The sequence below is a fragment of the Harpia harpyja genome, chromosome 17 (assembly GCF_026419915.1).
Source record: "Harpia harpyja isolate bHarHar1 chromosome 17, bHarHar1 primary haplotype, whole genome shotgun sequence".
Classification (NCBI taxonomy): domain Eukaryota; kingdom Metazoa; phylum Chordata; class Aves; order Accipitriformes; family Accipitridae; genus Harpia; species Harpia harpyja.
The window spans coordinates 2249482-2262035 of NC_068956.1; the positions used below are offsets into that span (position 1 = coordinate 2249482).

At 37.2% G+C, this 12554-nt stretch overlaps 1 protein-coding gene across 3 annotated transcripts in view; it reads left to right on the forward strand.

The window, feature by feature from the left end:
• Nucleotides 1–12554, forward strand: part of FCHSD2 (FCH and double SH3 domains 2) — a 163648-nt gene that overhangs the window by 113389 nt on the left and 37705 nt on the right. For all 3 annotated transcript variants that reach the window (XM_052812828.1, XM_052812830.1, XM_052812829.1), the window contains exons 9-10: nucleotides 7594–7716; nucleotides 11846–11941. In XM_052812828.1, the coding sequence (XP_052668788.1) occupies nucleotides 7594–7716; nucleotides 11846–11941 (219 nt within the window). The remainder of the gene's footprint in view (nucleotides 1–7593; nucleotides 7717–11845; nucleotides 11942–12554) is intronic.

The following is a 12554-nucleotide window of genomic DNA, read 5'->3' on the forward strand; positions in this document are numbered from 1 at the left end:
TATCTTCTGTGAAACTGCAAGAAGGAGCAGAAGCCGGAGAGGTGGCAGAGGATCTTTCTGTAGGGACTCTTGAGTTACTGGGCCAAAACCTTCTTCATTTCAAGGAGATATGAACAGGTTGGTGGCTGGGGAGGTAGAAGAGTTTGCTCTAAGTGCAGTAAGGGCTAGCAGAGTAAAAATGTATGCAAGTTACTACTCTTTTTGTTTGCTTTGGCTGCTACTTTGTGTCTGACAATGCTTGAGGTTCAAAGAAACTACCTGCTGCAGGACTTGAGGGCAACTGAGGTGCCCAGGACACTTGGCTGTCCACCCGTACTTTAGGGTTGGTTATCTACCAAAATACTTCATAGCAGAGCTGAAGATGCCATGTTACAGAGGAAGCAATCAAAAGCAATTTTAATTGGTAGTAAAAGTAGAGTGGTTTTGCTGCATTATTTAATTTTTACAAAGTGTTGAAGGGACCAGCATAAGCAGATGAGCAGTATTCTGCACAGGAATGCACACCTTGGGTAAGTAGCAAATGCTGGTGGAACCCTGTTGTTATTTAGAAAGCTTTTTTCCCTGTTCACATCCCAGGTAGCTGCCTGGCAGCAGTCATTTAAGAAAAACCAAGAATTTCAGTCCCATCCTGCCTTTTACACTTAGCTCTTTGGGACTGCTCCCAGCTCTTGTAGCTCTGCATTTTGAGTAGCAGCTGCCTGCCCCAAATTAAATAGAGGCCTTCCTCGCTCTGTCCAGATGTATCATCTTTAGGGTAGTTGTGTTTCCCTTTTGTGGGACCCCACTAGATTCCAGATGTTCACAAGCAGAACTGGCTAGTGTTACTTCACTGAGAGCGAGTTGGACCTCGACCTCACTGTGAAGGAGGCTTATCACTACAGCAGCTTTGGATGTGCATGATTTTCCTGGGATATGCAGAATTTTATGGCCCTAGCTTCACACTACTTTGCATTGGATGCAGACTGTGTGGCTGCACTACCGCTAAGTTGAAATTCTGATTTTACAGAGCTAACCTTAGATGGTCCTTTCTCCTTGCAGGCTGAGGAGATCCAGCACTAACTTTTTGATCCAGACAAGAGGGTGGGTTTTTGTCATCCGCTTTTCGTAGCAGCTTTCTCTATTTGCACATATCATTTAGCAGAAAAGTAGGATTTTTATCAAATGCTCACCCTGTAAAGGGCAGGCTAGGCAGCAGGCTTCTAGTCATTTTTAAGTCAGACTTCAGACTTCAGTGTCGTGGTCGGTGCAGACACTCCGCAGTTGTTCCTACAGGATTGCAATGACTGAGAAATGCAGAAGCTCGCAATAGTTTTATGTCAGCCGATACATGGTTGCTGCAGGCATGCTGTTCAGGGACACTTTTATTGCTTTGATCTTGGGTTTGTTGGTAATTTATATATAGAGTTGCATTTTGTTGACAAATACTCACAGGCCTGATTTACTTTCATGTTAGGATGTCTTGATGGAGAAGAAGGGTATTTCAGCAGTGACAAATACTGCAGTGATGAAAGAATTTAAAAAGAAAAAGACTTAAAGAAAGCAAGCTCCTCTTCTGTATTAGGAGAAATTGATGCCTAGAATAAATTACTACCAGGAATCAGCATTTTTAAGGGAAAATCACTGTGGAATGTAACTGTTAACTGAAAAGGATGGGTTTTCCTGACCTTCCTTCCTTTCTTTCCCCGTGTCCTTGGGAAACGCTGTTATGCATCACTGATCGGAATACTGCTGAGTTCAGCAAAGCCAGCTGATTCAAGTTGTTGACTTTATTACTTCTGAGTTTTAGACAGGTTTCTAAAATACTCTATCCTTCACTGTCAAATAATATGAGATCCACTGCTATGCTTGGGATAAAATACGTGCGAACTACTTCTGTTCTTAACCTCTCATAGACCCAGAAAGACACTTAAGCTAATGTTTTAATAGTAATAATTCCTGTTAACAATTCAGCTATTAGTGTACCTACCCCAACCTTTCCTTTTTATATTCTGAGGTATTTGCAGATAAAAATTAAAACACTTGGAGTCTCATTTACCAAAATCATTCAACTGAAAATTCCCAGACTGTACCATCCGTGAGATCGCACTGTTTATTTAATGGATTATAGGCATAAGTTTTAAACACAAACACTCAAAAAGCTTCACTCAGCATGCTTGTTATGTAATTTATATCTATATATTTTTTTTAAAGTTAAGTAAGAAAAAGTTTGGAGTACTGTTACAGAAAATACGGATGAAAAATGAGAGTCCCTTTTCTTAATGGGTTACAGGTTGTTTTAAAAACAAAACAGATCAGGGATAAATAAAACAGGGTTTCTAAACCAAATGAGAATAAGAGCTTAATTTTCATTTTTAATGGGCTACCTAAAATAGATAGAAGGCAGCATCTATGATACGGATCTCTCTTTATTTGGGGGTTTTGCTATGATTAGTAAACAGGAAAATATGTCAAATTACTGTGATGCAGTACCATTGACTTCATTGAAAAGTTATCACTCCATGAACACAATGATTTTTGTTCAGTTCATTTAAAACTTTTCCTTATCGTTTCATTTTCAGACTGTAGTCGGGGTGGGGTAGGGTTAGGTCTAATTTTGTTGTTACCTCCACCCATGTAAGGAAATTCTTTGCCTTCAACATCAGCTATATTGTTTCCGTCAAAGTGGTAGCAGCTTACAAAGTATTTGTCAAGGTTTTTAATGCTCGGCATAGGCAAAATTAGCACAGGTAAACTGTTGAGTTGCATCAGCTCACAAAAGGATGGATGTTTACAGGTGAAAACTTAATTTGATCTACGATGGTCATCTTACTGAAAGAGTGGAGTTCCATTGACGGTTAGGGAGTTCAGAAATGTATAAAAATATAAATGCTAGTGTTTCAAAATACATAATTATTTCTGGGCAGTGATGATTCAGATGAGACTAGTGTAAATTAGTCAGTGAAAACACACTTGGCTTTACAAGTGTGGTTTTAATTGTGTTTTTTTAACTTAGTACTGTAAGGTCCAGGTTTTGGTGCCTGGTGGATTCAGATTGCTAAATGAGAGGCTTAATTTGAACACCTGAGTTTAAAATGTAAAAATATTATGCAGAACTTCAGCACAGCTTAGCAGTTTCTGTGCAAGACAAACATGAATAGAATAACAGGAATATTTCAGAAATAAATGAGATAAAATGGAAGACTTGCCTTGGTGGCTTTGCACGACTCGGGTCTGTGTTATGCATGGGTCACATAGTTTCCATTTTTTCTTTGGGATTTGAGAAGGAATGAGTCTTCTAAAATAAAAAATACATAGTAGTTTAGCTTGTTCTCCATCTGCTCTAAGAAATTGAAATGGTAATTTTTAAATGGAGTGTGACTGAGACCTGTAGTTGTTCTAGTGAAGAGACCTGGAAGCAAGTTACATGAATGAACATGATATGTTCAACACAGTGTCTTTTCTACTTTCCACATTATCATCTTAGATTAAGAACAATGTCCCAAAGGCAACCAAATGTACTAACAATGTCTAAAATAGTTTTATTTACATCTTTGCTTTTGTGGAAGTCTTTATAGAATGTAGAATGATTAAAGCCAATGCATCCAAGTTCCTAAAATGTTTAATATAATCTCTTGAATTAAAAAGAAAAACTTCCTCAAAATGGTGATCTGAACTGGGACTGAAATTTTTTCCTAGGAAAACTGTGCTACGTTATACTTGAAACTTTATGTTGAAATCCGAAAAATGTTCTTGTCCTGCCCCCCTCCCACATCATTTTATTGATTTGAATTAATGTACAGGATTTGTTATAAAAATACGCTTTAATTTGGTTGTGTATCCATTGCCCTCGTTAACAGTTTCGGTTCTTCTCAGGTCTAATTTCATCGGTTATCTTCTAAAGCTTGGACTCAGGTGGGGAAGTAGTTTTGCAAGTATGACAATTCCACGGTAAAAAAATTATTTCTTAAAAAACGTTGACTTTTTTCTATCCTTGGAATTCTGTGGTACTTAACTTTATATTATCTTAGTTCTGATGCCAGTTTTGTTTCAAAAAAAGCCTTGATTTCCTTTTGAGGCTGAAAAAAAGACAGGTTTTTCAGTCTGATTTTAATACAGTTAAGTGGTTTAGTAATCTTTTGAGATTCAGAAAGAGAACAAAAGCCATTGTAGTGGAATAATGTGTGTTGGGTTTTTTGTAAAAAAATTTTTTTTCACCTTCCCCTTCAAGTTGTGTGATCAGAAATTTTGAAAAGACTTCTTATTTCAAACCTAAGTTGATACGTTCAGTGGTTTGGGTCAGAGTGTTTGTAAGTAAATGAGATTCAGATTATAAAATCCCACATGAATGTTAATTTATATTGTGTAGTTCAGCAAGTCAAGTCTTCTGTTTTAATATTAACATATCCAGCTTGATATAATAATTAACATTTTATAGAATGAATAGATACATTATCATTGAAAGCAACTGTAACCAACCAGCTCTCTAATCCTGTAACCGATGGGATGTCACGTTTTCTGTGCAACTATGAGGTTTTTAGCATGTGTTGGAGCTGCACGCTTAGCCATGGGTTTACTTGGCTGACAAATATGCCTGTGTTGTATTGCACTGACTTTAATAACTTCAATTCTGGCAGCTCTCATCAGTATTTAAGAACTTCATCATATTGAAACTACTTTTAATTAATGAAAGGAGAACGGCTGTAATGCAGTTTTCACATGCTGACAGATTTGTATGCTTCCTAATGTTTTGCCACACTTTGATGTTCTTTCTTATATATCTTTCTTATCTATCTCTATATCACACTTGGGGGGGGGTATTCTGGCATCTCAGCACAAAACTTTAGAGCTGTGGTCGTTGCAAGAGAAGTGGGGAAATAACAAAGTTAATATTTATATATCTTTTTATATTCCTGGAACTACAAAAGGCAACTGTAGATAAATTGATTTCTAATGCTCCATAGGTAATAGTTGCAGAGAATAAACACGTGTTGCGATGGGCTTCATCTCGCTCAGCTTTATATGACCCCTGTGTAGACGTGTATATCTAAGCTAATTGTCTGGGCGCTATTTACGGTCAGTGAAGAGGAATAGGCACTTAGCATGCTGCGTTTCATCTGACCTATTTTAGCCATCTATCTTAGAGGGAGGTGAATCACACCACAGAAGTACCAACTTCTCTCCATTGACTCTAAAAAGGACCTAGAGTGACAAACTCTGATGTAGATGTCTGCACTGTAGAAGTCTTAAGTTAAATGACATGAACCCCTCCTGCTGAGTTTAACATAAAAAGAACATATGGGCTTGGTACGAAGGCAGGGGGAGCGAGCGCTGAAATACTTGTTTATAGCATACTGGAATGAAAAAATCACAGCTGCTTTGCAAACTGAGCATTTATAATTGCTTTGCCAACTTTAAGCTATTTATTTACATTTATTAGCAGAGTTGCACTCCAGCCTGGTGTTTTATCTGAAAAGCTTTAGGAACAGATATGCTTGATCATAAACGTCTGCAAGTTCTGTTTTGGGGGAGTTTCAGGATTGCCGTCATCATGCAGCAATTCTCCCGAGAGCACAACCAGTCTTAGCAATTTTATACATCATTTGTATTCCCTGAAAGTGCAAGACAGACCTGCTATTGGGACTGTGTGTGTTTGATGTGAAAAAAAAATGCCCTTGAAATGGGATGGTAACTTTCGTGCTCATACAACTGTGATACTGAGGTCTTATCCCTTTAGCGTTATAAAAGCACACGAAGTGTTAAAATCCTCATGCTAACCTAGGACTATGCCTTATGAAGTAAATGTGCATTGCAAGATGAATTCCAGTAAAGCTGTGCCTATACCAAGACAGGCAAGAACTGAAGCTGCATATGTGTATCACTGTGGGTTTTTTATGGATTTGCGGTTGGGAATTTCCTGACATTTTTATCAGTTGAACATCCCAGCCCTAAGCTCATATTGTATAATTCTTTTAATAAGTATTTATTTTTTTTTTTAATTATGCTTAACGGAGTGTTTGGTGGAGCTGACATAACTTGTAAGAGCCTGGAGAAGTTAACCTATAGCTCTTTCCCAGCCATACAGTGCGTCTTCCTTCACTTAACAGAGCCTTCCCGTTGCTGGGGGCCTCAAGAAGCTGCCCTGGCTGCTGACCCCGCGAGACCGGCCTTTGATTCGGGGAGCTGGCAGCATGGCTGAGTGAGCCGGCTACATTGTGGTGGCTTGAAAGAAATTCCCATGTTTGCTGCTGGATTGGCATGGCGGCCTATCTGTTTTCTGATGGCCGTAGTCTTTGCGCTAGCAAGTTTGAGGCAGGTTTAATGTCTACGGTTGAAGGAAATAAATCAGCCTGTCCTAGGACGTACTTTAGTCTTGGTAGGTGGAGGATGAAGAAAATAGTGTAGCATAAAGTAGATTTTGGATATAAAATTTTGAACACAAGAATTCCAGTCACACAATTTTATTATTTCCCTCAAAGCATCCTTCACTGAGGATGTCTGTATGTTAAATTTTAATTTCATCTGCTGGTTGCTGAAACTTTTTTTGCAGAAGGAAAGTCTCTTCTGTTCATCGTAAGTTCTGAATGATTTGTGCCTGATTTACATGTGTCTGTTAGCCTCGTCTTAAATGTTGGGCTTGATTTTGCGGGGGCAGAAACTATTTCTTAAGGCTTGTACAATTTCACCTTTTTTTTTTTTTTTTCCCTCTGACTTTTCAAAATGATTTAAATAATCAAATGCAATTTTATGTAGAAATGCATTCTTGAATCTGTTGAAATGTGGTATACACTATTTCAATGAGTATACACTTTAAATGGCTCTCAGTGAAATTTGGTATATTGAAAAATACATATAATTTATATTTAAATACATCCAGAGTTGAATATTTAAATGAAATTGTCGGTCCCTTGCAAAGTCGTACATGTTTAATACAGAACTTGCATTAAACCTATGTGTAACGTATGCCATGCGATGTGATTTTACGGCTGTGGTTACAACAGGACTTTTGAGATTGAACTTTGATGTTGTCCTCTGGTAACGACTAAGTTTGTGATAAATTTTTGTTATGTATTTGGTATTTCTGTGCACAAAAGGGATATGTTGTGTTTATGTGAAATGGCAGCTATTGGTCAGTGGTTTTTAGTAAGCAAATAGCTGTGTATCTGAAGCATACAGATGTTGAATGTCTCAGTAATGTCATTTGGAGCGCTGTACAGTGACTTGAGGAGTGCTGTGGCTGGTAGAAGCCCCTTATCCTCGGAGTTACTAGGTCCCTTTCTTGACATAAATGACATCTCCCTGAGCGTATTCACTTATCCAAACCTGACCTCACTGTTCTGCTATGGCTGTATTACACAACTGGATGGAAATCATTTAATATAATGTGATATTGTTATGGTGCTCTGTAGTGCCATCTAATGGAAATAAACCACTGTCATTCCCTTGTCAAAAATGAAAGACGTCCACCTGTCACTATCCAGGCTAATAATTATAGGTGAATATGTGTTAAAAAAAATTGTACGAGCATCTTGCAAATCTAAACATGAATACTAATAAATCATATACAAAAGTACGTACTGCTTTTCTTAATTTTCTTAAATTCTTTCCCTCATACAGGCTCTTGATGGAAATGTATATGATCACCTTAAGGATTATTTAATGGCATTCAGCCGGACTGAACTAGAGTCATGCCAAGCTGTACAAAACACATTCCAGTTTTTACTGGAGACTTCCAGCAGGGTAAGTTTTAACTGAACGAACCTTTGTAACTGAATACTTACAGCATATATAAGTTCCCAGGCTTAAGATTTGCTTCCAAAATAATGACAAAACTGAAGGGTTATTATTTTTGGTTACTCCCGAGTAGTATTAAGTTAAAAGAAACGAGACAGTTTTCTTGGGGAGAATTTTTCCTATTGCCACCCAGATTGCATTCTCTTGAGTGCATTTACACAGTACAAGATCTTTAGAGAACAGCAATCGAGATGCTCAGTTATACTCACTCTGCATGTTTGGAAAGAGAAATTGCAGCTGAGAGTTCTGCACTGTGTAATCTGGAACTACATTAGTCATCCATCACAGTAAAGCCCTGGGAAGCTGTTTGGATCATTTCTTAATAATTGACTGTCAACTTAAAACCCAAAATATTACGGTGTTTTCTCCCTTGAATTAAGAATGGCAAATACAGAAAACAGATTAGAGTCTTGTCATAGACGTGGTTTGTTTGCTTTGTCGAGCAGCCAGAATCAGAAATACGTGATAGCTTCCAGGATAATTTTGATACTTAAATAATTCATCTGACGGGCTAAAAAAAAAAAATAATTGCCATTGAGCTCAAACGAGCTGCTTTGGTGCAGTCATAATATTCCTTTATACATTTACCTTAACCACCCTCACAGAAACAGAGCTCATTTATGCAGAGACTTAGGTAGAAAAAGCATATTTAACATGTTCCTTACTCACCTACAAGCATGCTAACTCACACCTTATTAGATATAAAGTGAATGGATTAAAAATGGGCTTCACGCTAGCTTGTCTTTGAATTTACTTGGCAGCAAATGTAAAGATAATGCAAATACCATTTTATCTTCTGTTGGAAAAGGACTTTCAGTAATTTACCTTGGTGTATATCATTCAGGTCGGCTTAAAATATCTTCCCCCCAAATGCTGGGTTTGAATCTTTCAACTAAATATGCTCGTATATGATGTCTTCATATTCATAATCAATTTCTCAATATTGTCTTAAATCCTTTGTGTTCAGAATACTTGGAGTGCTGCCTGGCTGGGACTTTCAGCTAACTAAACTGTCGTTTCCAAACAGCTCATTTGCGTAGGAATACCTTTGTCGTATGTTTGTGTGCGCTGAGCTTGTGATAGCTTGTGTTAGCAAGCCTCTGTGTGGCCAGAAGCCTGCAGGTCTGGCTTATTTTACACAGTAACAACGTCATACTGTATGTTTGAGGAAAATAGTTCTGTTTCTGCTTTACTAAGTTAGTACAATGCCTGGAGAATGAAAAAAATGTAAATACAGCTGTCAGGTCTGAACAGGATTTTTACAACTGGTTTATAGCTCATCGGCACCGATTTTCTTCTCTCCTTGCAGTTCAAGAATGCAGAAAAGAAAAATTTGTATTACATTACTACTGAAAACGTGTGTCTTGCTCTGAAATACTGACACATTAATTGGTGGATTATTCCACAGACAGGGGCTTTGCTCATCCTTTCTTTTGAACTTTCAGCATTTCCTGTAGGTCCATGTTGCAGGAATCAGTCAACTCAAAAAGGAGAGGTGAATCCGGAGTAGAAACTCTATATCAAAAGCTATACATGTGTTTCAGAAGTAGCTTGAGCGTTAAACATGTAACAAATTTGTTAGCAATTCAGTAATTTGGGATAAAAACCAGCCCGCCATCAAAGCAAAGATTTTAAATATTTATTGGGGGTTTTTTAATACCTCACCTGTTCTTTGTTAAAGTACAAGATCACAAGCTTGCCAAGCTACATTTAGAAAAGACATTTAGATCATTGGTAGGAATGCTTTCGTTTTTCCATCTGGACTGTATTTCTGTTTACAGGATGGAATTAAATTATATTTGCTTTAGAATGAGAAAGTTGCTTCCCAGAAGTGCCTGTTTACCTCTTGAATGTCGGAGAGCCAGAGGTGGCTGCTTTGGATGGGCAGGACTGTGTTGTATTCAGCTGCTTAGGAGATTGTCAGTCACCTAATGCTAATGCAGATGGAGGGAAACGTCTCAAAAACAACTTTTCTGTATAAAATGAATGTTTCTCCCAGTTTATCGTAGCATCATTTGTTGCAGCTTTGGAGGTTTTATTACTGCTAGGTTGGGGTGACCCATGTCATGCCTCTGGCACGTCCAGGAAGTATTACCCTCTGACACTGAGCATATGAAAAAGCCATTTAACTTTCTTTTCACTTGAACAGTCTTATTCAAGACTTGTACTTCTTGCACTTCTCTTCTGGAAAAAATCTGATTTTCTTTGGAACATTCTCTGAAGTTCCATTTGCTGTTTTGAGTTACATTTCTGTGATGTTTCTGGTAAGAAGCTTCACCAACCTAGGACAAATAATTTCATTTATGTGCGTCTCTGACTATCGTTCTTTCTGCATATATATATTTAACATTTGATTTCAAGTCTATTTTAACATGTCAATTGACGTTGACTTCATAAAGAAACTGTGTGAGAACGTTGACTTCATTTCTGAATAACTGGAAATCCATCTGGAAAAGTTGCTGCTTAATCCTGAGACTACTGTGCTGCTTTAGGAGTCTTTTTATTTTCTAACAATTGTCAAATATATTGTGCAAAATGCTCCTGGGTATTAATTTACTGGACTTGCACACTCTTCCAGGTCTTATGTTGTGATAACAGTTGTTCTCATTTATAACTAAGTATTGTTGCTTTGAGGGAAAATTTCTTATGAGTGGTGTTGTAAAGATGGTTTCTCTTTGAAGAACTGAGTTGCTTTTGAGTTAGAGGTCTATAGTGAAATCTTATTGCATTAAAATAACTGTATAGGTTTTCACATCCTCAGTAACCACGCTTTGGGGTTTTCCTAGTTGAAGTTGGTTTAAAGTAGTTACATATATTTGACACGGCACAGAGTTGTGCGCTACGGTTGGTGTTCACATACATCTAGAGGACCATGTGAAGGCTGGAGCTGTTTAACATAAACGATCTCGATGCCATGGTCAGTGCTGAGCATCATCTGAAGCTGCAGATGATTCCTTCTTTAGTATGTTCTGAATTTCTATTTATGGGAATTCCTGATATAGACTCCCTGTATGCCTTCTCTGTATGTTTTCTACGCATTTGAATGTGTTTACATACAACTGCTCAAATTGGTGCAGTAATTATGTACTTTACTGTTTTAAATGAGTGCCTTATTGGCCCTGGAGGACTATTTACTTTCTTTAACTGAAGATTACTTTTTTACAGTTCAGTATTTCGTTAACACAAGCATCAACATTTTGATGTGTTAGAGAACATGTTGTGTTTACCATTGTGCATACAGTGTATTCAGAATTCTTGGTCATACACAATGCTGCTGCTATTTCTGGATAAATACCATCTTTATTATACACTTCTGTACATTTAAACCCTCAGTTTGGTAGTAGATTTTTATAATTTCATGCTGCTATTTACGCATTTTCATCAATTGAAGCAGTGAATATTCTCTAGTTATTCAGCCAGTGATACTATTTTTTCATATTGCAATCACTGAGTTTTTCTTTGTAAATATGTGTAAATTGTGACATAAGAGATTTGTTTAGGGATATGTGTCATGCTATCTGAAATGTATCATTAAACAAATTTAGTAGCTGAAGTAGTTTTGGTTTAGCAAAATGCAAGCTTTGAGAGTTTTCTCTGAAAGCCATTTAATAAAAAGAGATTAATTTTGTAACTGATTTTGTCTGCATTATTCCAAATAGTCTTTTCAGCTCCTGCAACTAGTAATTTGTGTAAAAAAATAAGATGTTTCAGCTTAAGAAAGAACTGTGCACAAGAAATTATCCACAAGAGGAAAGGAAAATATTTATGGTAGTGACACCACATACTGTATACTTGGTAGTTGGCTTTTTTCCCCCCATTTTGAGTTTGTGGTATTTTTTGTAAGTTAATGGAAGGTATATTTTAGGTCTTTGTCACCCAGTGTGTGTCCTGCCAGTCACTTCTCAATAACTGTGGGTAGTACTGTCCAGAATCAGGTCCTGTTATTTCCTTTTGTTGCATTCAAGGTTCTGCTGCAGGTTTGGTCTCTGTTTGAAACACTTTACTAATTTTACTATAGAACATGTTTTCAAGTTTACTAAATAATGAATCTAAATGCCATTTTTTATTTTCTCAGGTGGTGCGGGATTACAATCTACAGCTGTTTTTACAGGAGAACTCTGTGTTTCACAAACCGCAGCCTTTCCAGTTCCAACCAAGTGACAGTGACACTGTAAGAACCCTGCTGAATTCCTTGATTTATTTGTTCTTGCTCTATTTTAAAGAATGTTGTTATAAATGGGTAAGAGAATAGTGCTCACAGGTATCCCAGTCTGGTTTAACCTCATTCCGTATTTTTGGAAAAGAAAGGGCAAGTGGCCTGATTCCACCAGCTCTGCTTGCAGTAGGTGGGTAATCATAACAAAAGCATCAAACAGGCTCGACATCATCCACAGAGGAGCAGAATCTTTTTTTGCTTCCAGATTGTGACTAGCAGTCCTGTGTTTCTCTGCTTTCAGCGTAATTCTTACTACATTTTGTTAGCTTTTTATCATGCTGGTGAGGTTCTCATAAAATTCACTAATACTGGGTTACACGTGTGATGCTATGTCAAATAAAGTGTCTGTGTACCTTTAAATTGCTCAAGGAATACCTATAGATACATATAAGAAATTATTGATTTAGAAAGAATACTGTTAAAACATTGCATTCCAAAATAATCTCAGAAAATATTATTTTGGTGTATGTGTTGCTTCCAAAGCAAGTATTAATGACATTAAAATTGAGTAAATCATAGTATGTAAATACATTTCCAAACAGCACTTTAGGAAAAGTGGATTGTTGAC